This window comes from Astatotilapia calliptera, chromosome 7 (assembly GCF_964374335.1).
Source record: "Astatotilapia calliptera chromosome 7, fAstCal68.1, whole genome shotgun sequence".
In the NCBI taxonomy this organism is placed as follows: Eukaryota; Metazoa; Chordata; class Actinopteri; order Cichliformes; family Cichlidae; genus Astatotilapia; species Astatotilapia calliptera.
In genome coordinates, this window is record NC_137428.1 from 26,517,518 (window position 1) to 26,544,948 (window position 27,431).

At 41.0% G+C, this 27,431-nt stretch overlaps 1 protein-coding gene across 1 annotated transcript; it reads left to right on the top strand.

Annotated features, from left to right (window-relative positions):
* The first annotated feature begins 382 nt into the window (after positions 1–382).
* Positions 383–25,950, top strand: LOC113027317 (sodium/glucose cotransporter 1-like). The gene is made up of 15 exons (XM_026176932.2): positions 383–534; positions 1,294–1,365; positions 3,534–3,638; positions 3,829–3,888; positions 3,981–4,085; positions 4,179–4,284; positions 16,303–16,383; positions 16,476–16,684; positions 19,390–19,525; positions 19,641–19,748; positions 19,831–19,981; positions 20,057–20,225; positions 21,022–21,237; positions 24,876–24,981; positions 25,091–25,950. The coding sequence occupies exons 1-15, from the start codon at positions 388–390 to the stop codon at positions 25,297–25,299; spliced, it is 1,980 nt and encodes a 659-aa protein (XP_026032717.1). The 5' UTR covers positions 383–387; the 3' UTR covers positions 25,300–25,950.
* The last annotated feature ends 1,481 nt before the right edge of the window (positions 25,951–27,431 follow it).

Consider the following 27,431-nt stretch of genomic DNA (forward strand, 5'->3'; position numbering starts at 1 on the left):
ATAGAATAAACTCAAAATGACTAAATAAACCTGAATAAAGACCAACCAACCAGAATACAAAATTGACACCAAAACAAAAGAACTCAAAAACACTTTGTCAAATGACCCAGGATCATGACAGTTACACATTTTAACACATTTTTCAGGTCAACATTCTTGAATCAGCAACGTTCATATGTGCATCCACCTTCAGCCAACTGGAGTATGTGTTAATGTCTTAGACAAACCCACTCTTTGTTTTCCCTTCTTTTACATCTACACTATCTACGCCTCCTGCTTTCATCTCCCTCTCACATGCACACCAAAGGTTATAAAGGTAATCGCTTTCTGTAAACGCTTCAAACAGAGCCGACTCAAACAACACTGCTGTTGTCTGTCTCAGCTAAAATGTCTCAAGATTATTCTTATTTTGAATTCTCTTACATAAACAGAAATGCAGAAAATGATGCAAAAAACACCACGGCTCTTAATAATGCTGCAGATATCTCTGTTATTGTGGTGTACTTCCTGGTCGTCTTGGCAGTTGGAGTTTGGGTAAGTTTTGCAATCACTTTTAAAACCAATTTCTCTGCAATTCCTCAATAATTTTATAAACTGTTTCCAGCTAAGAAGATTTAGTATAGTTTGTATGTTAATGTGTCCTAATGTGTCTTACACCCCTGATTCTAAAAAAGTCAGGACACTGTGTAAAACGTAAATGAAAGCTAAATGCAATGATTTGAAAATCTCATAAATTCATATTTTATTTCTAGTGGAAATTTCAAATTAACCTAAAAAAACATGTACCATTAAAAAAATCCTAATTATGAATTGGATGGAGGAATTTTGTCCCATTTTTGTCTAATAATATAGGATTCTAGCTGCTCAACACTCTTGGGTGTTCCTCATATTTTTGCCTAAATGGTTGGAGTTGGTGAAAGGTCTGGATTAATGCCAGGGCAGATCAGTCTTTTCTACTATGAAGATATCCTGTTGTGATAGATGCAATGAGCATTGTCTTGCTGGATAATACAATGCTCTCACTGAAAAAGATGTCGTCTGGATGGGAGCATATGTTGCTCTAGAATCTGCACATACAACACCTTGCAGCATTAAAGGTTCCTTTACAGATGTGCAAGCTGCAACGGCATAGGAAGCAAGTCACCCTCATACCGTCGAGTGACTGAATGCTGTTAACAAGCCATGTTTTTCTTCTCCTCTTTAGTCTGGATGTCTTTGTTCCTTCAATGTAGTCTGTTACAGTTTTGCACATATTTAAGGATTTTCTAAAAACGTGCCTTTGTCCTGTTACAGTCTATGGTCCACACTAACAGATCCACTGTAGGTGGCTTCTTCCTTGCAGGGAGGAGTATGGTATGGTGGCCGGTGAGTATCTTTATATTTAGAATTAGATCATTTACAGTATTCTTCCTGCATTTAGAGCCATTAACAATTTTTTATTGCTGTGTTCAAATGGAAAACAATGTGATGTAAGCTATCATAAAAGAAGCATTTTATGGTACAGTGGTGGTTATCATAGTCACGTCATAGCAAGAGTGTCCCCCAGGTTCAAATCCTAGCTGTGCCATTCTGTGTGAGTTTGCATGTTCTCCCTCTGCCTCCAGGTATCCAGCTTCCACCTGTAGTTTAAAGACATGCATTTAAGGTTAGCTGATCATTCTACATGGACCATGGATGTGAGATAGATAATGTGCTGTATGAATGCGTGGTCAAATTATGACTACACATAAAGCATGTTGAATGCACAGGGTTTTCCCAGGTGCCTGGTTTCATCTTATAATCCTAAAAAATGCATGTTAGGTTAATTAGTGATTGTGTTCTTATAGCTGGAATGTGTTATTAAGATTTTGTTTTGTATGATTTGGCACCCTCTTGGGGCCACAGTTGGCACTTAGGAAGCTTGTTATGCCCAGCTAGTAGTGGTGGGAAGTTCGTTTTCAGACCTTTTCAGAGTCCTGCTCTTATGGCTTGTCTCCCAAAGAAGAGCTGGCTCTTTTGGCTCCCAAATGGCTCTTCATTTATTATCATCTGTAGCCTCACATTTTAGCCTTATTTGGCAAATATGAATGCTTTGTGTGTTGACAAACCCTTTTGCATTGAGTGTTTTTATGAGAAACCTTGTAATTGGATAATTTTGTGCATTTGTTCACACAAAAACAAAACGCTGCAAACAAATCCACAGAACAGAAACAGAGCCAAGGTAGCTGTTCAGTAGCCAAACAGTTTGTCCTCAGTGCAGGTTGACATTCAGAAAAATCAAATGCCTCAGCTTGGATGGGCTGATGCGGTTTCTCCACTTAGTTAGTGTCTGCTTCTTTAAACTGCAGCCAGATGCTGCTTTGTTTATGGGTGTCAGTCATATTCACCGCTGTATATCATCTCACTGACTGACTGAGGGGTAGTGATGTGTGGAGCGGTCCTGAACTATCAATGCTTCCATTACCAGCGTTTCATGTTGCAGGATCAATTCCCATATGAAAATATCAATAACTAATTTGATTACACTTTTCTAATTTTAAATTTTTTACATTTTTAATTTAAATATGACTTACAGACAAAAGTAAACTCCACAATTAGCGGGACATTTGGCAATACCCTTTGGATAGGAACTACAATCGCCTTCCGCCTCTCATTCAAGTGCGTGCTAAGGCTCCACAAGAATGTGAGTCAGTGAGATACCCAAGGCACAAAACAGACCACAAAACACTCAGTCTTGACTTTGTTCACAGATTATAACTGCGTTTATGTTCAGCATATAAATTATGCTGTGTGCAATGTGTGTGGGAAGACAGTTAAATACTGTAGCAATGCAAAAAACCTTGTTAAAAAAAAGTGGGGTGCTGGCTCTCACTTGATGGTTTGATACAAGTGCCCAGTAGAGGTGAAACCTTTGGCCATGAAGACTGTTTTGAAGCCTGAGGAAGAGTGCTGGTATCTTCCATTGTTTGGAGTATACCATCTGCAAAAGCCTGGACAAGTAAGGGTTGTTTTTGACTCAAGTGCCAAACACGAGGGGGAGTCATTGAATGATGTCCTTTTGGTCCAGACTTGAACAACACTTTGGTTGGTGTGCTACTGCAGTTTCTAAAGGAGCCCATAGCAATAACTGCAGATGTGAAACAGATGTTCTACTGCTTTACTGTAAGGGACGATCACCGAAATTACTTACACTTTCTCTGGTACTGTGACAATGACCTTGCAAAAGATGTGACAGAGTTCTGCATGACAGTGCATGTGCTTGGCAATAGCCCCTCGCCAACTGTGGCGATGGATGGGCTACAAAAAGTCTAGTTTTGAACAGAGATTAAGACTAGTAAAGTCCCATATAAATATGATTTATGAGGTTATATGAGATTAACAAATCATCATCATTACTTCTGAGTAATCAAATGTGTAAATCATTTACAATTTATACAATATACTGAGATGTGGGCTAGCATAAAAAGCATAACCAAGTTGATTCTTGAATGAATTCTTAAGTCTCCTTAATTTACAAATGGACCTACTGACAGATTGAACTGTACTCTCCACAGATCGGAGCATCGCTGTTTGCCAGCAATATTGGCAGTGTCCATTTCGTAGGAATTGCTGGTACTGGCGCAGCTTCAGGAATAGCCATTGGTGGATTTGAATGGAATGTGAGTAACTGTTCCTGAGCCACTGATTCATTATCAGTTTTTATTTAAAATAATTTCCTCGCCTCTGATACTGAATAAGTTCATGTCAGCTCATAGTTTATTGATTTTTATGAGCGCTCCATTGTGCAGAGGAAAAAAGGATGAAAGGAAACAGGGTTCCTGATTATTGCATATTTCTTGTGTGTTTCAGTCTCTTTTTGTGATTGTTATCCTGGGATGGATCTTTGTGCCCATCTACATTAGAGCTGGGGTAAACAAAAGCCCTCATATATATATTTATTTACCCTTTATAAATAAGCAATGATTAATGAGTAAAATCTCATGTTTTGTGGATGTATTTAGATCATCACCATGCCTGAGTACTTGAAGAAGAGGTTCGGAGGACAGCGCATTCGCATTTATCTCTCTCTTCTCTCCCTTGTCTTGTATGTCTTCACCAAAATCTCAGTAAGTTCCTGAAAGAAAAGCAGAGAATATTTCTATTGTGCCTGTTTTGGATGATCCTAAATGAAATCCTACTTTTTTTTCCTCCCCATTCAGGCAGACATTTTGTCTGGTGCAATTTTTATCCAACAGGCACTTGGGTTGAATATCTATCTCGCTGTTATTGCACTTCTGGCGATTACGGCACTGTACACTGTCACAGGTTTGTACACGGGGAAAAAATCATTTCCTATTTTACTGAACAAACAGACATTTTCCTCATAAACTACCCAAGAAGCAATATCTACAGTTATATTATGACTGGGGGTAAAGACTTCTCAAAGCCGTACGTGGAGATGTAGACACACGCCACACACACACACACGCACACGCACACACACACACATAATTGCTCTCTTTCTTCAATGTTGATTTATCTTTGCTGAGTTGCTGTGGTTGATTGCCATGAACTAGGATAAGCCTGAATTGGCCTTCTGTTGCTGTTTTGTAACAACACATCCACAATTACAAGTTTTAAAGAATGAGCAGTTACATACGGTGGCCCCTACAGACAAAGCACATGCAAACCCCAAAACACAACGGAAGTGCTCCAGAACGCTAGGGGCAGTGTTGAGCTCGATTTGCAAAATAAACGGCAAGTTTGTCTGTATGGGACGGTCTAGTTTCCGTCGCGCTTCCCAGGTTGCCTAGCAACCATGATACTAACCGCTGGAAACGTGTCATACAACTTTGTTTGACAGAAATGAAGGAGAACATATTTTGTTCATTTGTTTGTTTGTTTCTACAAGAGCTTTGTGTGATTTGATAAGTATCTGAGGCTGAGACCACAGGACAGTAAAACATGATTTTTGGGCTTCATTTCTGTACTGAACAGTCATTTAAGATTAGTTAGTAAATAAGAATTAGCTGATGTTGTTCATGAGACTAAAGTCATATCACTTTGGTAATGTAAATATAATATGGCCAATATTATAGTTATTATATTAATCATTATTAGCTATTACAGCAGTGAACATGAACTCTGTGTCAAATACTGAGCTTCAGTACAGATTCAAGTTGCAGTTATTTATATGTCTTATCACCTTAAATCTTCACTCAAAGACAAGTATCTTTGACAGTGCATATATAGGTGTATCATATATAAGAGACAAATGTTGTTCCTTCAGTATGTTGGCATTACTAAATTTGGCTCATTGCTTACATATATTTATGTAGCGAGCGAAAGCCACCGAGTAACCGCTAAGGGCCTCTATACTACTTGTGCAAACTTTCAGGCCCAAAGCTCTCACAGGAACGAGCCCAGAATAAACAGGACAAGAGGGTCAATATCAGTCAGATATGTTAAAATTTATTATTTTAAAAGAACACAAAGGGTTTGCAAAAGGCCTAAAACATCAAAATGGTAAAAAGGTCACTAACGACCACAAGATAGTGTTATTGGTGCAACCTGCCAGCAATGCAACTATCACCTGAGGGCTTGCTCTCCCTTGGCGGTCCCAGATGCTCATTGCTTTAAAAGAAACAAATCCACCCCAAATAAATACGAGCCCAACAGAACACTTATCGCATGCACTAAGTGCTAGTTCAGGCAATAATCGGTGGCACTAAAAATCACTCTTAATAAAAACTTATTCACTGCAAATCCACACAGAGCACCTCTAAAGATCCTAATTCCCCTAAGGTAAGAGCCCCACTCAGGGATTGCACATTGCCCGACTAATATTGCACCAGCCCAGTAGAAATAAAAACAAACCCGGCATAAAAAAAAAAACAGTTTTAAAAGGTGACCCTACCAAAACCAAAAACACAACAACAAGGAGAAGGAGGAAAAAAAAAAACAGCGACAAATTCACATGTGCAGCCTGCCCTGCAGGAGGCAATACAATATAAATTAGATTATAGTGCATCAATATACTTTTTTTAATGTCGAATATATTAAGTTAACATACCTCCAGCAGACAACTGTGTTTGCTGCACACCTGGCTTATCTTGGCTTATCTTGTGAAAATCACTACTAAAACATAAAATACAATAAACATCAAATACATTTCAACAAATTAAAAAAAAAAAAAAAACACTAAAAGAAAAACAGCCTGTACCTCGAACCTCTGCTGTAGAGGTTTACAACAACTGTTTGTGTAGCAGACAATTAAAACTTCTCAGGCTCTTCACCTACTCACGCAACCATTGTTCACAGCCGCTCGTCAGTGGAAATGAAGAGCACCTGCTGCTACTTCCTCTTTTATACCCTCCATTGGGTCCCCTGGGTCCTAAAGACTTCCCCATTACATTTATAAAAAGAAAATGTACAAGCTGTGATAACTGTTTCTGATAAAATGAAGAGTAGACTGATATATGAAATATTCCTTTATTGGGTGAGAAAATCAGACCATGTCATAACTGCTTTAAGTCATACAGAATAGATATCAGAGCCTTAAACAGGCTGACTTCTGCTAAATGGGTCAAACTGGGCAGAAAGTATACAAACACATAACATCCTTATAGAATATGATGTAACAATATAGATCAACTTACCTCAGAATATATAAAGCATATAAACAATTACAGCAATATGATGCAACAAACACAGCAGTGCTACTAATCCAAAATACTCAAAGCTTCATAGAACTGGAACAAACATTTATTTTTAGGTCCATTCTGCTGCTGATACATACTTTAGGTTTCTGAACATTAAACTTGTTGCTGCCTTTCATAGTGTGTAACTTGAAGGCCCTGAGTACTTTCTCCCACACTGAAAACACTGGAATGATAAAATTATTTGAACATTACCTAATAAGACTGATTCAGGACGGACAATTAGTGATTCTAAACTTTTCTAGCAGTTCTTCACAAACAGGGAACGGTCTGTCTATTCTCTCCATCTGTCAGCTGCTGCTGGCTCTTCCTCCTCATCTTCCTCACACACTGCTGAGTTTGTCCTGGTGGATCATCAGGGGTGCAAAGCCTCACAGATGACGTGCAGCAGTGGGTCTCTCAGTCTGTCCTCACTCTGGACACTTGCAGTTGTCACACATGGAAATCAAATGTGTGATAAGCTGCAGGATTCAAACACAAGTGTGACTTATCAGAGGTGTGGACTCGAGTCACATGACTTGGACTCGAGTCAGACTCGAGTCATTAATTTTATGACTTTAGACTTGACTTGAAAAAATGTTCTAAGACTTGTGACTTGACTTGGACTTTCACACCAATGACCTGGGACTTGAATTGGACTTGAACCGGTTTACTTGAAAAGACTTGATATTTTACCCCAAATATAAAATTTAACATGCATATTATATAGAGATTGAAAATGTGACGTCATTCACGGGTAGAACCGCAAAGGATTCTGGGAACTCGTGGCAAGAGGTACTAGCGCACGCAGGCTTTCAATTGAAATCAGTCACACAGCAATAAAAAGAAACACAAAAATGTCAAGAAGCCGTTGTATTATTAACTGCAATAGCCGGTCGCATGACAGCCACGGGAAGCCGACGGGTAAAGAGATCGGTTGTTATCGGATTACGTCGTTGAAGAGAAATTGTTCGAGCCATGTTTCCGAAGTAACAAAGAGGCGACGGGTGGCCTGGATTGCAGCCATTCAAAGACCAAATATAACGTCCCAGAACACTCCAGCTCACAGGTTAGTCTGCTCCAAGCATTTACACGAAGGTCAGTGTTTTTTAGTAGTTAATACGTCATTTTCTTAACATAATTGGTGATATAGGTTACAAGCAAGTCTGGCGCTGAACAGAAATTGTCGCGCTATGCTCCTTTGTTTATTGTGTTTATTGTGCATAAATAGTGAATTGTCCTGACACAATATTGCGTTTCGCTTCTGTTATTATGGTACATTGACAAAAACATATACTTTTATTCACAGGATAAAACAGGTTTTTCGTATCACTAATTGCCCAGTACGATTACAGCATACAGTATTATTGTCACTGCTACATTTCTGTGATGCTACCAGAAATTATTTCCACTGCTAATTAATTACCGTTGAGCTCAAAGGTCCTATTAATAAACGGTTAACGAATGTGTATTTATGAAGACGATTTGTGAGACTGGTAAACTTATGATACGTACGATGGTCTTTCGTTCTACACGGTAAATCTCATCTTAGCATAAATATGCTAAGATGAGATAGCTGACTTCATCTAACTAGCAAATGTTGTCCAGGCTACGTTGGTGATGCAGTTTTTTTTAATGTGTATGATATTTTTGTCATGCGATTTTAAAGCCGGTCCTACAACCGCATCCAAGAATAACATGCAGCTTATCTCAGAACTGTCGGTGAAAATTATTCTTGGAGCTAGGTTTAATTGAGCTGCATTTTAAAGAGGTGCAATTTCACAATTTGTGTATATTTTCTAAGTTCACTATTTTGTTATGTGTTGAGAAAAACACAGATTTAAAAATTACATGGTCTAATATTTACATTTAGCATATAACTGCAACATGCTTTTTTCGTTTTTTTTTTAAGACTCGAAAGGACTTGAAATTCAAAATTTCAGACTTGTGACTTTACTTGGACTTTTACACCAGTGACTTGAGACTCGACTCTGACTTGCCTGACATTACTTGAGACTTGACTTGAGACTTGAAGATAAAGACTTGAGACTTACTTGAGACTTGCAAAACAATGACTTGGTCCCACCTCTGTGACTTATAAATACATAAATACATTACACAATCAGAGAGAAAGAAAAAGAGAGAGAGTGCAGGACAGACAGACAGGTGACAGTCTCAGGTGTATACACTGCTACAAAACAGCACAAAAGAAGAAGGATTTAGTGTTTGTGATATTACGAAACAAGAAGAGTTCCCAGATGGTACAGTGGACACATGTGTGACTGCTGTGATTAAAGCATCTTTCTTTCAGCTTAACGAGTGAACCGTCAGCTCATTCAAACACATGTTAAAGTCCATTTGGCTCGACACCACCGAACAGAGGCAGCAATATAACATAGCTAACATTAACAGTGCAGTGGATCCTGCTTGTGCCGTGATATTCAGGACTGCAAACCGAGCAGCATCACTGACTTTCAGCTTGTTGTGTTTGTGGATATATGACTGACTTTAATTATCCACAAAATCATCACATTCTCTGTAAGATTAAAGTCAATTATTGAACGGCGTATATTTTGAAGTAAAGGCTTTAAAACCAAGTTAGTACAAACATCGCTAATGCCACATAACTTTCCAGACATGTGGCCAACATGTTTTAATGTTCTTCATTATAAAAACATTTGCGCATAAATAAGTGACATAATATTCAGTACTTTGTAATTTGAGCTACTCACCCCTCCCTTCCTGTACTGAATCGTAAGCGAATCACTCAGGACTCGCTCACCCCCTCCCTCTTGTGCTGAATCATAGAGCCAACGAATCACTCACTCACTCACTAACCCCCTCCTTCCTGTGCTGAATCGTAAGCCTAAGTGAATCACTCAGGACTCACTAACCGCCTCCCTCCTGTGCTGAATCGTAAGCGTAAACGAATCACTCAGGACTCGCTCACCCCTCCCTCCTGTGCTGAATCATAGAGCGAACGAATCACTCACTCAGGCTGTGTCCCAATTCAGGGTCTGCACGCTTGAAGTACGCGCACTACACGTACTACGTACGGTGCGTACTATAAGTACGAGAAGTGCGGAAAGTGAGAGGCTTGTGAAATGGGACGGTATACGCTTCGTCGCGCTGTTCAGGTTGCCTAGCAACCATGATACTAACCGCGAGACACGTTACATACAGCATTGTTTGACAGAAATGAAGGAGAAAAAATGTTTTGTTGGTCATTCATTTTTGTCATGACATCACTTTGATTAGTTGAGTATCTGAGGCTGAGACCACAGGACTGTAAACATGATTGTTGGGCTTCATTTCTGTGCTGAACAGTCATTTAAGATTAGTTAGTAAATAACAATTAGTTAATGTTGTTCATGAGACTAAAGTCATCTCACTGTGGTAATGTAAATATAATATGGCCAATATTATAGTATTGTCAGATTATTATGATATATATATATAAAAAAAACACCCAGCACGCCCCTGCGGGCGGTTTATCCTTCAAGCTTGGGTCCTCTACCAGAGGCCTGGGAGCTTGAGGGTCCTGCGCAGTATCTTAGCTGTTCCCAGGACTGCGCTCTTCTGGACAGAGATCTCCGATGTTATTCCCGGGATCTGCTGGAGCCACTCGCCTAGCTTGGGAGTCACCGCACCTAGTGCTCCGATTACCACGGGGACCACCGTTACCTTCACCCTCCACATCCTCTCGAGCTCTTCTCTGAGCCCTTGGTATTTCTCCAGCTTCTCGTGTTCCTTCTTCCTGATATTGCTGCCATTCAGAACCGCTACATCGATCACTACGGCCGTCTTCTTCTGTTTGTCTACCACCACTATTTCCGGTTGGTTAGCCACCACCATTTTGTCCGTCTGTATCTGGAAGTCCCACAGGATCTTAGCTCAGTCATTCACCACCACCCTTGGGGGCATCTCCCATTTTGACCTCAGAACTTACAGGTTATACTCGGCACAGATGTTCCTGTACTATGCCGGCCACTTGGTTATGGCGTTCCATGTATACCTTGCCTGCTAGCATCTTGCACCCTGCTGTTATGTGCTGGATTGTCTCTGGGGCATCTTTACACAGCCTGCACCTGGGGTCTTGCCTGGTGTGATAGACCCCAGCCTCTATGGATCTTGTACTCAGAGCTTGTTCTTGTGCTGCCATGATTAGTGCCTCTGTGCTGTCTTTCAGTCCAGCTTTGTCCAGCCACTGGTAGGATTTCTGGATATCAGCCACCTCCTCTATCTGCCGGTGGTACATACCGTGCAGGGGCCTGTCCTTCCATGATGGTTCCTCATCTCCCTCCTCTTTCTTGGGTTTCTGCTGCCTGAGGTATTCACTGAGCACTCGGTCAGTTGGGGCCATCTTCCCAATGTATTCTTGGATGTTCGTTGTCTCATCCTGGACTGTGGTGCTGACACTCACCAGTCCCCGGCCCCCTTCCTTCCGCTTAGCGTACAGCCTCAGGGTGCTGGACTTGGGGTGAAACCCTCCATGCATGGTAAGGAGCTTTCTTGTCTTTATGTCAGTGGCTTCTATCTCCTCCTTTGGCCAGCCTATTACCCCAGCAGGGTACCTGATCACGGTACCCTGCTGGTACGTGTTGATGGCCCGGATCTTGTTCTTACCAGTCAGCTGACTCCTCAGGACTTGCCTGACCCACTGCAGGTACTTGGTGGTTGCAGCTTTTCTAGCGGCCTCTTCATGGTTCCCATTCGCCTGCGGGATCCCCAGGTACTTGTAACTGTCCTCTATGTCTGCAATGTTGCCTTCTGGTAGTTCAATCCCCTCAGTTCTGACTACCTTCCCTCTCTTTGTTACCATCCGACTACACTTCTCCAGTCCGAACGACATTCCAATGTCATTGCTGTATAGCCTGGTAGTGTGGATCAGTGAATCGATGTCTCGTTCACTCTTGGCATACAGCTTGATGTCATCCATGTACAGGAGGTGGCTGACAACTGCTCCGTTCCGTATCAGAATCAGAAAGGGTTTTATTGCCAAATGTTGAGCAGGTAGTCGGTATCCGTAGCCAGTCTTGTTAATGATCTCACTGAGGGGGTTCAGGCCTATGCAGAACAGCAGTTGGGACAGAGCATCTCCTTGGTAGATCCCGCACTTGATGGTGACTTGTGCTATGGGCTTGGAGTTGGCCTCTAGTGTTGTACGCCATATCCCCATTGAGTTCCTGATGAAGGCTCTTAGGGTCCCATTGATCTTGTACAATTCTAGGCATTCCAGTATCCAGCTGTGGGGCACTGAGTCATAGGCCTTCTTGTAATCAATCCAGGCAGTGCACAGGTTGGTCAGTCTGGTCTTGCAGTCTCGGCTGACTGTTCTTTCTACCAGTAGCTAGTGTTTTGCGCCTCTGGTATTCTTGCCAATTCCTTTCTGTGTCCCGCTCATGTATTGACCCATGTGCCTGTTCATCTTAGCCGATATGATGCCTGACAGGAGCTTCCATGTAGTACTGAGGCAGGTTATTGGTCGGTAGTTGGAGGGGACCGGTCCCTTCTTGGGGTCCTTGGGGATCAGGACCGTCCGACCTTTGGTTAGCCATTCTGGGTGTCTCTCGTTAACTAGCAGCTGGTTCATTTGTGCTGCCAGACGCTCGTGGAGTGCAGTCAGCTTCTTTAGCCAGTAGGCGTGAACCATGTCGGGCCCTAGTGCTGTCCAACTCTTCATACTGGAGACCCTTTCTTGGATATCTGCCACTGGTTACTGGACCCTGTTCAGGGAGGTCGCTGTGGTCTGCCCTCAGATCCACTAGCCACTGAGCATTGCCGTTATGGGTTGCGTCCTTCTCCCATATGCTCTTCCAGTATTGCTCCGTCTCCAGCCTTGGTGGTGCTGTTCTCTTATTGTTCCCTTGCCACTGAGAGTACACCTTTGCTGGTTTATTCTCCTGCCTTCTATCTCTCTGGTGTACCTCCTCAAGCGGCTGGCCAAGGCTGTGAGTCTTTGCTTGGCAGTTTCCAAGGCCTCAGGTATGGACAGCTTGCTGTATTTCTTATGCACCTTCTTTGTCGCACCTTTCTGCAACTCCGTTAGTTGGCTAACCTCCCTCCGTGCTACTTTGATCTTGCCCTCTACCCTCCTTCTCCATGGAGGGTACTGCCCCTTGTGGCTGTTCAACTTGTAGCCAAGCATCTCACTGATCACTGCTGCCGTATTGTAGATCAGCTTGTTAGTGTCGGTAATCGTGGTTGTAGGTATTGTCCGTAGTGCTGCATTAACATCATCTAGCAGACCTTCAGAGGGTACTTCACGTAATCTTGGTAACCGGCTACGGGGGATCCAGGTTTCAAGCTTGGCCATGATCCTATTTTTCAGGTCAGTTCCTCTCGCACTCAACGATCCCTCTCCTATCGCACTTGGGGCGATGTACCCAATCTCGGGTGGGGGTGATGATATCTTTCCCACCCGGCATCCTGACTCCTCCTTGCCGTAGCATTTGTGTTGCATCTCGTCACCTTCTTTTGAATGTTGGAACACTGAGCTACTAGTTGTTTCGCCGTCATTGTGGATGTTGGGTATCGAAGAATCCATAGGTCCCTCATCCTATTCATGTAGCCCCTTCCGCTGGGGTTACTTGCGTAGTAGCATTCCAACAACGCTCTGTTTTTATCTCTTGACCACTGATGCCTTCTTGTTCCAGTAGCCCACTTTTCGTCAGGGTGCCCTGGTTCCTCAACACCTGACGCGGACCTTGTTGATCCAGGCGACGTCCGAGCCGGCATGCCTTCATATTTATCTGTCTCGCTCATGTTTGCGGTAGGCTTGCTTAGCATAGGGGGTCTGGCCTTAGGACCCTTACTGGATACAGACGCCCCAGGCAGGAATCGAACTTGTGATCCTGTGTTGCAAAGGCATGTAGTCTAACCACTACGCTATCCAGCTGCTGTCAGTGATTTTTATATATATATATAAATCACTGACTTTCAGCTTGTTGTGTTTGTGGATATATGACTGACTTTAATTATTAAACATTCGCACATAAATAAGTGACGTCATTTTCAGTACTTTTGACAGTTCACTCTTCGGCCGCTCCATCTTATTAGGGAAATTCCACATACATAAATGTAAATTTCAAAACTCAACCCCATCACTTAATTTGTTTTTGATTGAAATTGAATATTATTTAAACTCTCTTAAATTAACTTCCAATAAAAAAGGTTTATCATTGATTGAAATTCATTCAGAAATGTTTAACGAATGAGCTGTCACAACTTTCAAGTACACAGTTGTTATGAAGTCTGTCACATTCCCCCCCCCTTTTTTTTCTTTTTTTCTTTTTTATCCTTTATTTATTTATCCTTCTTATTTCATTGTACTGTATATTGTTACTCTTATTTGCCTTGTATGTCTACTGTACAAAGTGAACTGGAATGACTGACTGTTCGCTTTATAATTTCAATAAAGTTTTGAAAAAAAACAAAACCTCTTCGGCCGCTCCCTTCTGCCGTATTTTGCGGCAAAATTATCCACATCCACCGCCGCGCTATGAATTGTGGGATATATGGGACCACGAAGCGCGCACCGGACCACGCTTGATATTTGGGGAAATCGACAGCGCATTTGGAGTATGCATTTGAAGTACACTTCGAATTGGGACAGCTGTCGTCGCATGGCGGTGACGTAACCGCACTTAAAATGCGTACTTCAAGCGTGCAGACCCTGAATTGGGACACAGCCTCACTCACCCCCTCCCTCCTGGCTCACAGCTTCCTCTTCTTCTTGGTTGGCAACCAATGTTAAGGCGCATTACCACCCCCTGGCTCACAGCTCAGTGGACATTTAGATGAGAAAATATATATTTAACACATTTAAGGAAAATACTAATGAAATAAAAAATAAAAATATATTAAAATAAAATAAAAATGAATAAATGTTTATTAAGCAATTTTGATAGGAAATTGCTTAATTTTAGAAATGTTTTGCTCTTTTTTGCTCTCTAAAATAGTTGTTTTCTTTTAGAATCATTCATCTTAGCAGTAGGATTTACATGAAAAGAGAAACAAATTAAGTTTTAGTGAAAATGTACATTTTTTGCACTCTCTGGTCGACTGACTCAGTGACCCAAATGACTCAAAAAATCCGATTCACTTTGGTGAGTGACTCATTAAAACTGGATTCAGTAAAAAGAATCAAATTTACTATCACTAGCTGTGACATAATCGGCCTTAAAATGTGGCCTTTAAGGCTGCAGACCCTGAATTGGGATACAGCCCAAATCCGGTCATTGGCTGTATCCCAATTCAGGGTCTGCAGCCTTAAAGTACGCATTTCAAGGCCAATTACGTCACAGCGGCACGCCGAAGGCTGTCCCAATTCAAAGGCTGCTCGAAATGCGGCCCTGAAATGCGTCCTTCATTTCCCTGAATTTTAAGGCTGTGGCAGTGTAGACTTCGTGGCCCAACATATCCCAGAATGCATAGCGCAGCGGTGGGTGTGTATAATTTTGCCGAAAAAAAACGGCGGATGAGGGGCGGCCGAAGAGTAAACTTTAAGCAAGTACTGAATATTATGTCACTTATTTATGTGCAAATGTTTAATAACGAAGAACATTAAAAGATTACTGTTGGCCACATGTCGGCAAAGTTATGTGACATTAGTGACGTTTGTACTAGCTTGGTTTTAAAGCCTTTACTTTAAAATATACGGCGTTCAATAGCTGAGCTTAATCTTACAGAGAATGATCAAAGCTCATGTAGAAACAAACAAACAAATGAACAAAAGATTTTCTCCTTCATTTCTGTCAAACAAAGCTGTATGACACGTTTCCAGCTGTTAGTATCATGGTTGCTAGGCAACCTGGGCAGCGCAACTGAGGCTAGACCGTCCCATTTCACAAGCCTCGCACTTCCGGCCTTAGCGGTCTTTGAGTATGCGGCCCTTGAGGATCGTTGAGGCTGCGTACTTTAAGGCTGCAGACCCTGAATTGGGATACAGCCATTGGTACGTCCTGGCTTGTGTAGTTACTAGGTAACAATAGCTCAACACTGCCCCTAGCGTCCTGGAGCACTTCCGTTGTGTTTTGGAATTTGCATGTGTTTTGGGGTTTGCATGTGTTTTGGAGTTTGCATGTGTTTTGGAGTTTGCAAGTGTTTTGGAGTTTGCAAGTGTTTTGGAGTTTGCATGTGTTTTGGATTTTGCAAGTGTTTTGGAGTTTGCAAGTGTTTTGGAGTTTGCATGTGTTTTGGAGTTTGCATGTGTTTTGGAGTTTGCATGTGTTTTGGATTTTGCAAGTGCTTTGGAGTTTGCAAGTGTTTTGGAGTTTGCAAGTGTTTTGGAGTTTGCATGTGTTTTGGAGTTTGCATGTGTTTTGGATTTTGCAAGTGTTTTGGAGTTTGCAAGTGTTTTGGAGTTTGCATGTGTTTTGGAGTTTGCATGTGTTTTGGAGTTTGCAAGTGTTTTGGATTTTGCAAGTGTTTTGGATTTTGCAAGTGTTTTGGAGTTTGCAAGTGTTTTGGAGTTTGCAAGTGTTTTGGAGTTTGTACGTGCTTTGTCTCTAGGGGCCACCATAGTTACATAATGACATGATGAGTTTATTGAAGAGGACTTTTTTATGTATATTAGTGCTGATAAAATCTCAAGTGATTAAGTGAAGATTTTCACAGACTGATAACATCATATATTTTATCCAAGGTGGACTGGCAGCAGTGATCTACACGGACACTTTACAGACCTTTATCATGCTTATTGGATCATTCATTCTGATGGGCTTTGGTAATATGAAAAATTTTACATACAAATTATTTGTTGGAAAGTTACAAAAATAAATAATAATGTTGATCTAACTTGCACATGATTTTCCTCAGCTTTTAATGAAGTAAAGGGATATGAAAACTTTGAGAAACTCTACATGCAAGCTGTCCCCTCAATCACGGGTAACATCAGTGCAAACTGCTATGAGCCCCGGCCAGACTCCTTCCATCTCTTCAGGGATCCACTTACAGCAGACATCCCATGGCCTGGTCTCGTGTTTGGACTCACTATTCAGGCTATCTGGTACTTTTGTACTGATCAGGTGAGTTAAGCAAATAAGCATTGGGCAGCTCAACTGCAGTTTTCAGCAACCAGTCTGTAGTCAAAAACCGAGACAAATTCAGCTGATTGCCTCGGTGTGTTCATATATTCATGCTAGACTGAATTTAAATAAGGAGAGAACAATTGGAAGAAATTCAGTTAAGTTATGTAACCAGAGGTGGTGAAGAAAATGCAGATGGAGTCTTGGATCCAGCTATGAGTAAACAGGGTGAAGCAGAGATGAGGAGGACCTGGGCTGCATGAATAGGAATCATAAAGGCAGAATGACAGACAAGCACTGAGATTTAAAAGTATGCAGAGAGGAGAGTAGCAAGGAGAGGGCAGGGGAAAATGATTGGACTAGAACAAGGATGTCAGGACTCAGTCTGATGTGGGAAGTGGATGTAAAGAATAGACCGAATGCCCGGGAAAGCAGGTAGATGAGTGATTATAGATCTTCCTCATTAATCGTACGTGTAAAGTCATTTCAATAACAAAAGATTATTTGAAAGAACTGAACATAATTTACAAAGATACAGAATTCAATTAAGTTATTTGGCAATTAGGCTATTGATCAATGGTCTTTAATCAATGGTCTTTAATCAATGGTCTTTGATCAATGGTCATAACAATTTGCATATTAATGATCAAGAAACTAACCTCACAGCCCATTGTTCATTCAGTGGGCTAGTTTCTGTCATTGTGCCAATGTACTGTGTATAAGGTTGGGCTCTAGTGTGGTGGCAAAATAAAAACCTAGAAACTTGGCTTGATACAAAGTACACTACAAGGCCGAGAATCCTGCGTGGCAGCCTGAAGAACATAACAGAACATTTCATAAGCAGTGACTGGTGTTGTGGTGCTTGCGGTGCGCACTAGAGTGAGAGAGAGAGAAAAGGTGTTGGTGGGTGCATAGTTTGGGCCAGAGGTTATAGTGACTACTGAAATGGAGTGTCGGAGTGGCTTACTTGGGCAGAAAGACGTTTAGGCTCAGAGGGGGAGGCAGAGGTCCGAGTGGCTGGCAGAGGAATGACCTGAGCTTTCTAGGCCCCTGTGTGGGATGGTGATAGCAGCAGAGCAGGCAGGTAGTGCGGTTGGTGGTACTCCCTGGAGTGTGGCTGAGAATCCTGAGAGGTTTTGTGTCCAGAATCCATAAAGGTGAACCTTAGTGTTGGTGTCGTGGTGTAGCAGGCTGGTAGAGCTAGGAGAGAAGATGACTAGGCAAGCATACAAGGACAGTGAAGCTGGCGATTAATACCCTCCATTAATTGGAAGAGGCAGGGAACCACACAGGTCACACCCAGCTGCTCGCACCCTCAAGCCCTTCCCCTCCAAGTCTTGAACAATTTTGTCTCATTGGTTACCTGCTAATTGCAGAGTAGGCATTTCCTTCTTAAAGTCAGGACATCAACAATTTCCATACCAGTCTTTTTATCACAATAAATCCACATCAAACAGATTAAAATGGATCCTCCCTCCAGTGTCTTTTGATTATTTTAAAAGCAACCTTCCAGGCTAAAACTATTTCCTTTAAAATGTTAACTTCTCTCACTGGAGTCTCCAATTTCAACTGGCTTCCCTGCTGCAACTGTGTCCTACAGATGTCGAGTGGAAAGCCAGTCTTGAATTTGCTATTAATGTTCATGAATGAATGAATCTAATAGAAAACTATAAGGCCAGGATCCCAGTGAACATTTTGATAGGAGGAAATATGCAGTAGGTCTCAAGCCAACTGAAGACCAGCATTCTTACTCAGATGCCATCAGTGAAAGAAACCATAGCATCAAGCGATCACCTCCACTGATGCTCTTCCGTGTTAGGAGCCCTTGAGTTTTAAAGGTGATCTGAGGACTTAAAATCACTTGAGAGTGAAATGGATCTCTTTTCACTTGCAGTGTAGATAATGCATCCAGTGATGTTCAGCTTCAACCCATTGAACTGCATTCTGATTCAGTCACAGGTTTCACCTCATAAGTTGACCAGGTGCAAGTTCCCAGCAGAAACATGCTCACTGTATGATTCAGGGTGAAAGGTCTTGTACCTGGGGAGCAGGTGTGAGCCTTCAGCCTAGAGAGAAAGATAAGCCATTCTCCTAAACTGATGAGCCAGTGCGTTGGACTCTGCAATGTGTATGAAAGACTGTCAGATGTGGTTTACATGGTGTGGCTGGTCGAATAGAAAAGGGTGGTTGTGCTCCATCGTGACTGTCATGCACTCAGGGCTCCAGCACTAACCCTAGACTCTCAACCCAACTTGAGAGACCACTGAGAAATCTTCTAATCTGACTTAACGACAGTGTCACCTCCCCCAACATCTCAAAGATTTTGACACAGACATGTGGGTTGTTGGGGACAGCTAATCACCTAGGTGAGGGCTGTGTGGAGTGTGGGAGTGTCTAAATGTAATTTCCCATCATGCCTCTGAAACACTGTGTTTCATATTGAATTTAAGAAATTTATGTTTACTGTTATGTAACCTGCTGGAAGTACAGTGTTAGTATGCTTTTTAAATGCAGAATAAAAGAGCACAGCCTTTGGATTTGTAGGGTTTACAGCAGTATTTGAAGATTCAGTGCCTCCTTGTGAGTTTCTTGCTGTCTGATTTCTCAGCTTGTTGCAATACTTTACATTGAATCTGGCTCTATGAGTAAATGTATTTTGTTGCTTACCACCACTGAATTGTACTACAATTATTTCCTAATTGTAGGTGATTGTGCAGCGCTGCCTCTCTGCCAAGAGTCTCTCTCACGTGAAAGGAGGTTGTATCCTATGTGGATACCTGAAGATACTGCCCATGTTCCTCATGGTTTTCCCCGGGATGATTAGCAGGATCCTGTACACAGGTGAGTGTGGTGTGTGGTTTTAAGAGTCTGTTGTATGTAACTTATGTAGCAAGCTTACTGGTATATTTAAAGTTGTGATAAAATGAAATACTGTGGATTTCTGCCTTTAATCTAGATGTGGTAGCATGTGTGGATCCAGATGAATGTGAAAAACACTGTGGGACCAGGGTGGGCTGCAGCAACATTGCTTATCCGAAACTGGTCGTGGAACTCATGCCTAAAGGTTGATGACCTTTGTCTTATTAACTTTTAATAATTGCAGATTTTTTTATATTTCTACTTTTTAATCTGTTACTCTATTTCAGGCTTGCGAGGTCTTATGCTGTCTGTGATGCTGGCCTCTTTGATGAGCTCCCTTACCTCTATCTTCAACAGTGCCAGTACTCTCTTCACCATGGACATCTACACTAGAATCCGTCGCTCTGCTAGTGAGAAGGAACTCATGATTGCTGGCAGGTAAAACACATTTTTGCCATTGATTGCAATGAGAAAAATGATTGCATTGCATGACTGATTGCATTTTTTGTACAGAGTTTTTATCTTGGCCCTGATTGGTGTGAGCATAGCATGGATTCCTATGGTGCAGGGATCCCAAAGTGGTCAACTCTTTGTCTACACTGAATCCATCACCAGTTACCTTGCCCCACCTGTTGCAGCTGTCTTCTTGCTTGCCATTTTTTGCAAACGTGTCAATGAGACTGTGAGTTGCCTCCTTCAGTGTTTGCTTGACTTTTTCATGAAATAAGAAAGAAATCTGTTCTTCACTGTCGTTTTGTGCAGTGAAAGAATCCTTCACATACCTCTGGGATTTAGTCAGGAAAATGTTATCAAGAGCAAAGCTTTTGTCATTTGTCGCTTGGGGAAAAACTGTTTTTATGCCGAGTGTTAGGGATAAATGATTAAACCAATCTGTAAGTCTGTAGAGGAAAAATAAGACAAATAGTTCATAGCTCGGCTCAGTAGATGGACTGGGAATAAAATAGAGCTGTCAGAGTGCTTCTTGGCAAAAGTAGTTATTTCCACCCACAACCACTGAAAAAGTTCAATTAATAAGTTGTTTAATCATTCCAGACATCCCAGTAGGTCCTGACCAAAAAATAGTATTACACTTGGGCAAAAGTGGTAAATATTCCTTCATGAACTGTCCAACTACTTTTTGTAGACACATTTTTTATATTTTGGATCTGTACATGTACACAGGATGCATGTTAGCTAACAAGAGTTACAAATGCCGGTATGTTAATATACTGTAAGAATCATGATTCCAGCTTCCTGTTCAATATGCATCCAAATGTAGCGCTGATTCAATCTCACTTTTAGCAAGAAGCATTTATCCAAAACTATTTCTTCAAACACAATATTATATATACATATATATGTTGCTATCTATTACCATTTTACTATATTGTATTTATTTACCATTTTTAAAACCTTTAAACTTTTTAAAACTATTTCGATAAAAAGTAATATTTGTCCTTTTTTCTTTCTTTCCACAGGGTGCATTTTATGGCCTCATAATTGGGCTGTGTATGGGCTTGAGCAGGATGATTACAGAGTTTATTTATGGGACAGGTAGCTGTGCTATCCCCAGTAACTGTCCCACTATCATATGTGGAGTTCACTACCTTTACTTTGGGCTCATTCTGTTTGTCATCTCCGGCATCGTCATGCTGGCAGTGTCTCTCATGACCAAACCTATTGACGACAAACATGTAAGTTTTTAATTTAAGACACCAAAATACCAATGCACCTATAAATTGTTGTATAGAGCATGAGATTTCATGGTCATTGATCACACATCAACAGTGTTGGGTAAGTTACTTTAAAATAGTAACTTAGTTACATTACTAGTTACTTCTCTCAAAAGTAACTCAGTTACTTCAAGTTACTCGTTACTTTCAAAGTAACTAGTTACTAGAGAAAGTAACTTTGGTTTTACTCAGAATTCTCTTGTTAATGTGTTTCTTCCATAACTTTGCCAGTCTTCTAGCTTGCTTACTTGCCACAAGTGCACTGTGCCACCTACCAATAGAAAGGAAAAGATAATGTGCATATTTCCACGAGAGAAATCCCACGCCTGGACCGTCATTGACTGCTGCCATGATTCTAGCCTACGTCACAGCGTCATGTGCGCTTTTTACATGCAACACAAAAAATGCAGTCGTGGTGCTTTCGATTGTACTCAGAACTCGGAAATTCTGCCTTCTGAATAGGAAGATGTAGGTAACACCAGACTGCAGATGAGCTGCATACAGGGCTGGACTGGGACAAAAAAATCGTCCCGGGCATTTTGACTAGAGACCTGCCCACCATTATAGGAAAAATCATAAAGCCTTTGAATGAAAACAAACACTGTTGTGACAGTGATGTACACTGTTTTGATGGTATATATGCATCAATCTATCAATCGTTTGTTGTAAGATTCAGATAATTATTTTTTAAAAGCTAGACATTTTAAATGAGAATAAGAAAGAAAAGTATTTCTTTGTGCCCCCCTTTCCCTGTTAATGCCCTACCTGGCCCCTGGCAACACTTTGCTAGATCCGCACCTGCACAGTTACCAGCTGTCAGCTACCTAAAAAAGGATCCTGGGGTTATTTGTCTCTCAGAAACAGTTCATAACTTCCCTTCAACTCATTCATGTCACCTAAAAGGTAAACCTGTTTCTCCATCACCTGTTCAGCTCTGATGATTCAGTAAGGACATCTCCTGGTTTCATCTTCATGTTTCCCTCTCACCAGATAACCAAACCATATCATGACCAGCAGGTTTACAGCTGTGGCTCCAGCAAACATCAGCTGATTCTAGAAATTAATATTAAATAAATTCTAACAACAGCTGATCAAGCTTAAACGTGCTGCTGTTGTTTAGCGCGACATCCGCTGGTTTCCTCTTTCGGCACAAAGTGAGCGATAAACAAACAAGAGAGCCGATCAGCTGATCATTGATCAGTTTCATGATTGAAGTAGAAACGGGAGAGGGAGGTGGGAGAATGAGAGGAGAAGAGGCAGCTGTGCAGCAAAGACACAGAATAACTCCAGCTTTGTGCCTTTTTCATTGTAGTTGAATTACGGGACAAACTGTTCCTTTTCACCTCAATAAGAAACGCGTAATATTTTCTCTGAATACCAGACAGGACGGTTGGCAACTCTAATAACTTATGAACAAAATAAAGTTCAACATCATTAACTTCATAGCACCACCCAGCTGTATAGAAACTCCGTCATGCTAGCTAGCACGCAGTACGGAAAAAGTCAGAATAACGAAAATAAACTCCACCTAAACTTGGTTTATATCTGACCCAGAGAGACTGCAGGTCATAACTTCTTACCTGAAGTTCAGTTCACACTTGGACCGGCGGCTGCCTCGGGTCTCTTTTCCTTCTGTGTCCCCTTTCCTTCATCCACCTGCTGGCCTCCACCACTTGCTAATGTTACTGAATCTGTGGAAGCTCCGCGATAGCCACCACACGAAGTAACGAGTAACGACCCTATCTAAATCCCAGTAACGAGTAACGCGTTCCTGATTTTGGCATAATAACTAGTTACCGTGCTCGTTACCACAATAATAACGTAGTTACTGTAAAGCGTTACTTAATAACGCGTTAGTCCCAACACTGCACATCAATGACATAGAGGTATTATGTCTGTAGCCTAGCGCAGCCTTGAAACTTTCTTCTCTTTGTTGCTCCTGTCATGATGATGAGGAACATACTGCTCTCCTATGAAGTCTGAGAGACATCCACCATCACATGAACTCCATTATTTATTTGTTTGTTTTTTTGTCTTGGTATCCCAGAGCAGCAACTTCCAGTCGCCTTTGTTAATCTAGGTTCTGATTGGAAAACAGATATTTGTGACATATTTGTAAGATAGCCAATGCTCAGTTTATGTGATTGACACTGAAGATATTTACACAGAGGAGCACATTGATAATATTCATCAGCTAACAGTAAAGATTTCGGATGAACCAAACTAGCCAGATGTGGTCAAGTGCTGATCCAGATCTTTGGTGACCTACCAAGCCCTGATGATGCTGCTGTTTGCTTGTCTGTTACAACCATTCAAGCCGTGGCTCAGGAAGACATCGGTAATGAGTTGGTTCAGAGATACTTAAAAGAACTAGGTGCGAGGTAGTGGTGAAGCAAGTTTATTGAGTGTTATTCAGAGTAAGGTCCAAAAAGCTCAACATAACCCCAACACTCACAATGACACCCAACTAAGAATAGTGGCACATCCCCCCAACACTGTAACTATTGATCAATTGATCATGGTGAACCTACCTACAGTGCACCTTCCAGTGCTGTGGTGGAACTTGATAGTATTGATCTCACTCTACTAAACCCAACTCAGATCTAGAAGCTCTTGGTCAACACAAACCAAATCACGCACCTTTGCTGGCCACACTCCCTCTCCCACTGGTGAGGTAGACTATGAAGCATGACAGACTCAAGTAGATCTCCTTCTTCGTGATTACCTTTATAATGATGAACAAAAGATGAGTAAATACTTTGAAGGTTGCTCAGTCCAGTTGCAGAAGTTGTTAAGCTTCTTGGTATGAACTCCCTACCCACTGCTTATATTAATCAGCTTCAATTAATATAAGCAATTTAGTGTTTAGAGAAGTGTTGTTTGCAGCATTTCTCAGATCCAATCAGAATAGTGAGGAAAAACTGTCAGCATTCTTGAAAATACCCCATCATTGCAAACAAGGAGGGGCTCATAGCTGATCCCCGACTTAATCCCACCCCATCTTGCATCCATCTGTTACTTCTACCGCACGCGACACTGTAGTTTCACTGCTCTCTTACATATTAATCTTACATACTTCTCTGCCACTCATGACTTCTTCACGCGATACAACAGTTCCTCTCTTGATACCCTACCATATACTTTCTCCACATCTACAACACCTCCCAACCTCTCATGATCCTGTCTGACACTCTCTTCACTTCTACAACAGTATACACATACTCTTAGTTTGAATCCATCTCCAGTGCTCTTGGCCTTGCTTCTATTCCATCTACTCTTTTGCACACAATACATCTATCTTCTTCATTATATCCTCCAGCTCTCTCCCTTTACCAGCCATAGTTGTAACCAGCCTACATTTAATGTTGCCTCTACACTCCTGCTTTTTTCTTCTATCTTGCTGCCTCCTAACACACCTTCCCTCTATCCTCATCCTCCAGCTTCCACCAGACTGATCTAGTATGGAGATTTAACTTGCTTTAACCTTCATATCTGCTGAGTCTCCTTGTTAAACTGTGTTTAATCAGTTATTAAGAAGTAAAATAAAATGATAAATTTTCTGATAATATTTTTCACCACATTTTGTGTCGTTTGACTAGTTGTATCGACTGTGCTGGAGCCTGAGGAACTGTACAGAGGAGAGGGTCGATCTTGAGATGGATGATTGGACTGATAACCAAGATTCCAACAGTGTGGACTCAGACGGTAATGAGCTGACATACGCAGCAGAGTAAAATATAGCACAGTAAATATGCATCCATACATATAAACAAATACATGCAGACTTTCGTTTGTCTTGTTTCTTCTTTTGCAGATGATGAGCCTGGCTTCTTGAAGAAAGCGGTGATGTGCTTCTGCGGCCTGGAAACCAAAAAAGCCCCCAAGCTGACTAAAGAAGAGGAGGAAGCGCTGCAAAGGAAGCTGACAGACACCTCAGAGGTGCCTCTGTGGAGGAACGTAGTCAATGTCAACGCCGTCATCCTTCTGTGTGTGGCTGTGTTCTGTCATGCCTATTTTGGCTAAGAGAGCTTTTTTCAACTGCTCTCTGACTCTCTAATTTATACCTCTCTGACCTGTCTTCCCCATGTGATGTTTTGTGTAATGTATGTATGGTCGAAGGGTAAGATGGCGCCGCCATTGCGTGCCTTATGAAATTTCCCCTTGTGGGACTAATAAAGGTATATCAATCAATTAATTTATACAAATTTAACAGACTGCTCAATAGGCCTCAGCCCTAAAACCCTGTTTAAACCTTATATGTTTAGAGCACTGTGCTTGTCTTTATCGCTTCTTGATATTTAAATGTTTAAGTGAACCAGTAGACAGTACTGTAATAATACAGTGGTATGCAAAAGTTTGGGGACCCTTGATAATTTTCATGATTTTCCTTCATAAATTATTGGTTGTTTGGATCAGCAATTTCATTTAAATATATCATGTAGGAGATGAACACAATGATATTTGAGAAGTTAAATGAAGTTGATTTATGAAGGTAAATCATGAAAATTATCAAGAGTGCCTTGATACCTTGCCCTGTGTCATGTATTACTGCTAATGTTCATGTGATCCATTCCCTTCTCTGTCAGCTAATTCAAACGGCTCTACACTCTTGCACTTATGTATTCTGTATCATTACTACTGTATCAGTGTTGCAATTATTATATTTGAAAAGCACTCTCCTTTTTTTTTTTTTTAACTCTTTGAGGTATTTGAAAGCTTAAGTGAAGTAAACTGTGCTGTAACATAATAACACATATTAGACCTCAAACAAGTTTAGGTAATATATAAATATTTGCACATTTATATGTTATCTATATTAACGGTAACTTTACAAAAGATCTTAAATGGAGCTGCAGGTTTGTCTTCACTCCAAAACAATTAGTGGAAATCTACGATTTTATTTTTCATTAATTATAATGGATGAGACTTAACATTTTCAGACATAATTTAATTGAAAGTTTTGTGTTTAAATGCTTCATTATTGCTCGTGTGTAAAAGGAATTGTTACATAACTTTAAATGGAGCTTTATATTTAGCCACTCTAAAGAAGGTCTCTCCACTCCACAGCAATCTGTGCATGTTTAGATTTACTATTCACCACAAAAATGGTTCAAAAGTTTATCCCAAAATAAACTTTCATAAAGTTTCTTTTACTTAAAAACTAAGGAAACAAACATTTTTAACACGATCTGTGTGAGCTTAGTGCCATGTGGCTCGTGAAGCTGTTACTTTAGAGACACCTGTTGCTTGCTGATAGTACTTGCTCCTTTTTACAGAGGTTCACTTCATAGATCATATCCCTAAGTTGACTTTGTGATGGAGATCAGCACAAAACTACAAAGTAAGAGATATTTATTTTGTTCTGCATAAGTCTCCCTCTTTTTTAGGGCTTTATTTTTACTTACAAATGTATATTTATGTTCTTTTAATGGAAAAAGATGAAGATCTGTCTTTGATGTTTTGAGAGAGATCGATAGATCTATTACTCAATTTATAAAAACATTTTTGGAATTGGTAAAATATTAGAAAACAAATAGATGGATGGTTACACTGTTATGTGAAGGCTGTGTGCAGGCAGAAATGGTGGACCCAAAATGCAGACGCTCGGAGGCACAACGTGAACTCAAAACAGCTTTAATGCTGAACTCAAAGTAACAAACTTCCAAAATACAAACATTAATGCAGGCAGGAAAAACCAAGACACACAGCATGGGTGAGGGTAGATAAGAGTAGATTGCAACACAGACACACACAGGGCTTAAATACACAGAGGGAGCAATCAGGGAATAGGTAAAAGGAGAGAAACACAAGAAGATGTCACACAACGCGCTCTGTTTAGACACAGAGCAAACAATATTGTTTGACTGATGGCCCTTAATATAAAGACTTCGGACTTCACGTTTCCCAATTTTTGCTTTAAGTTATTTTGTTATTTACATAATAATGTAGATAACCTAATAATTATCCTTATTGCTGTTTTAGAGAGGAGCGGTGCTTCAAAGGATAGTTGCAGATTTCTGTCAGAATCTGCAGATTATGCAGTACAAATAAAATGTTCACGTTTCTCCAACGTTGTCTTCCCAGCAGTTTCACCGGATGGCCAGGAAGCGTTCGCGATGTCTTATCGGGCGCTTCTCCGGTGCTGATAATTGGCG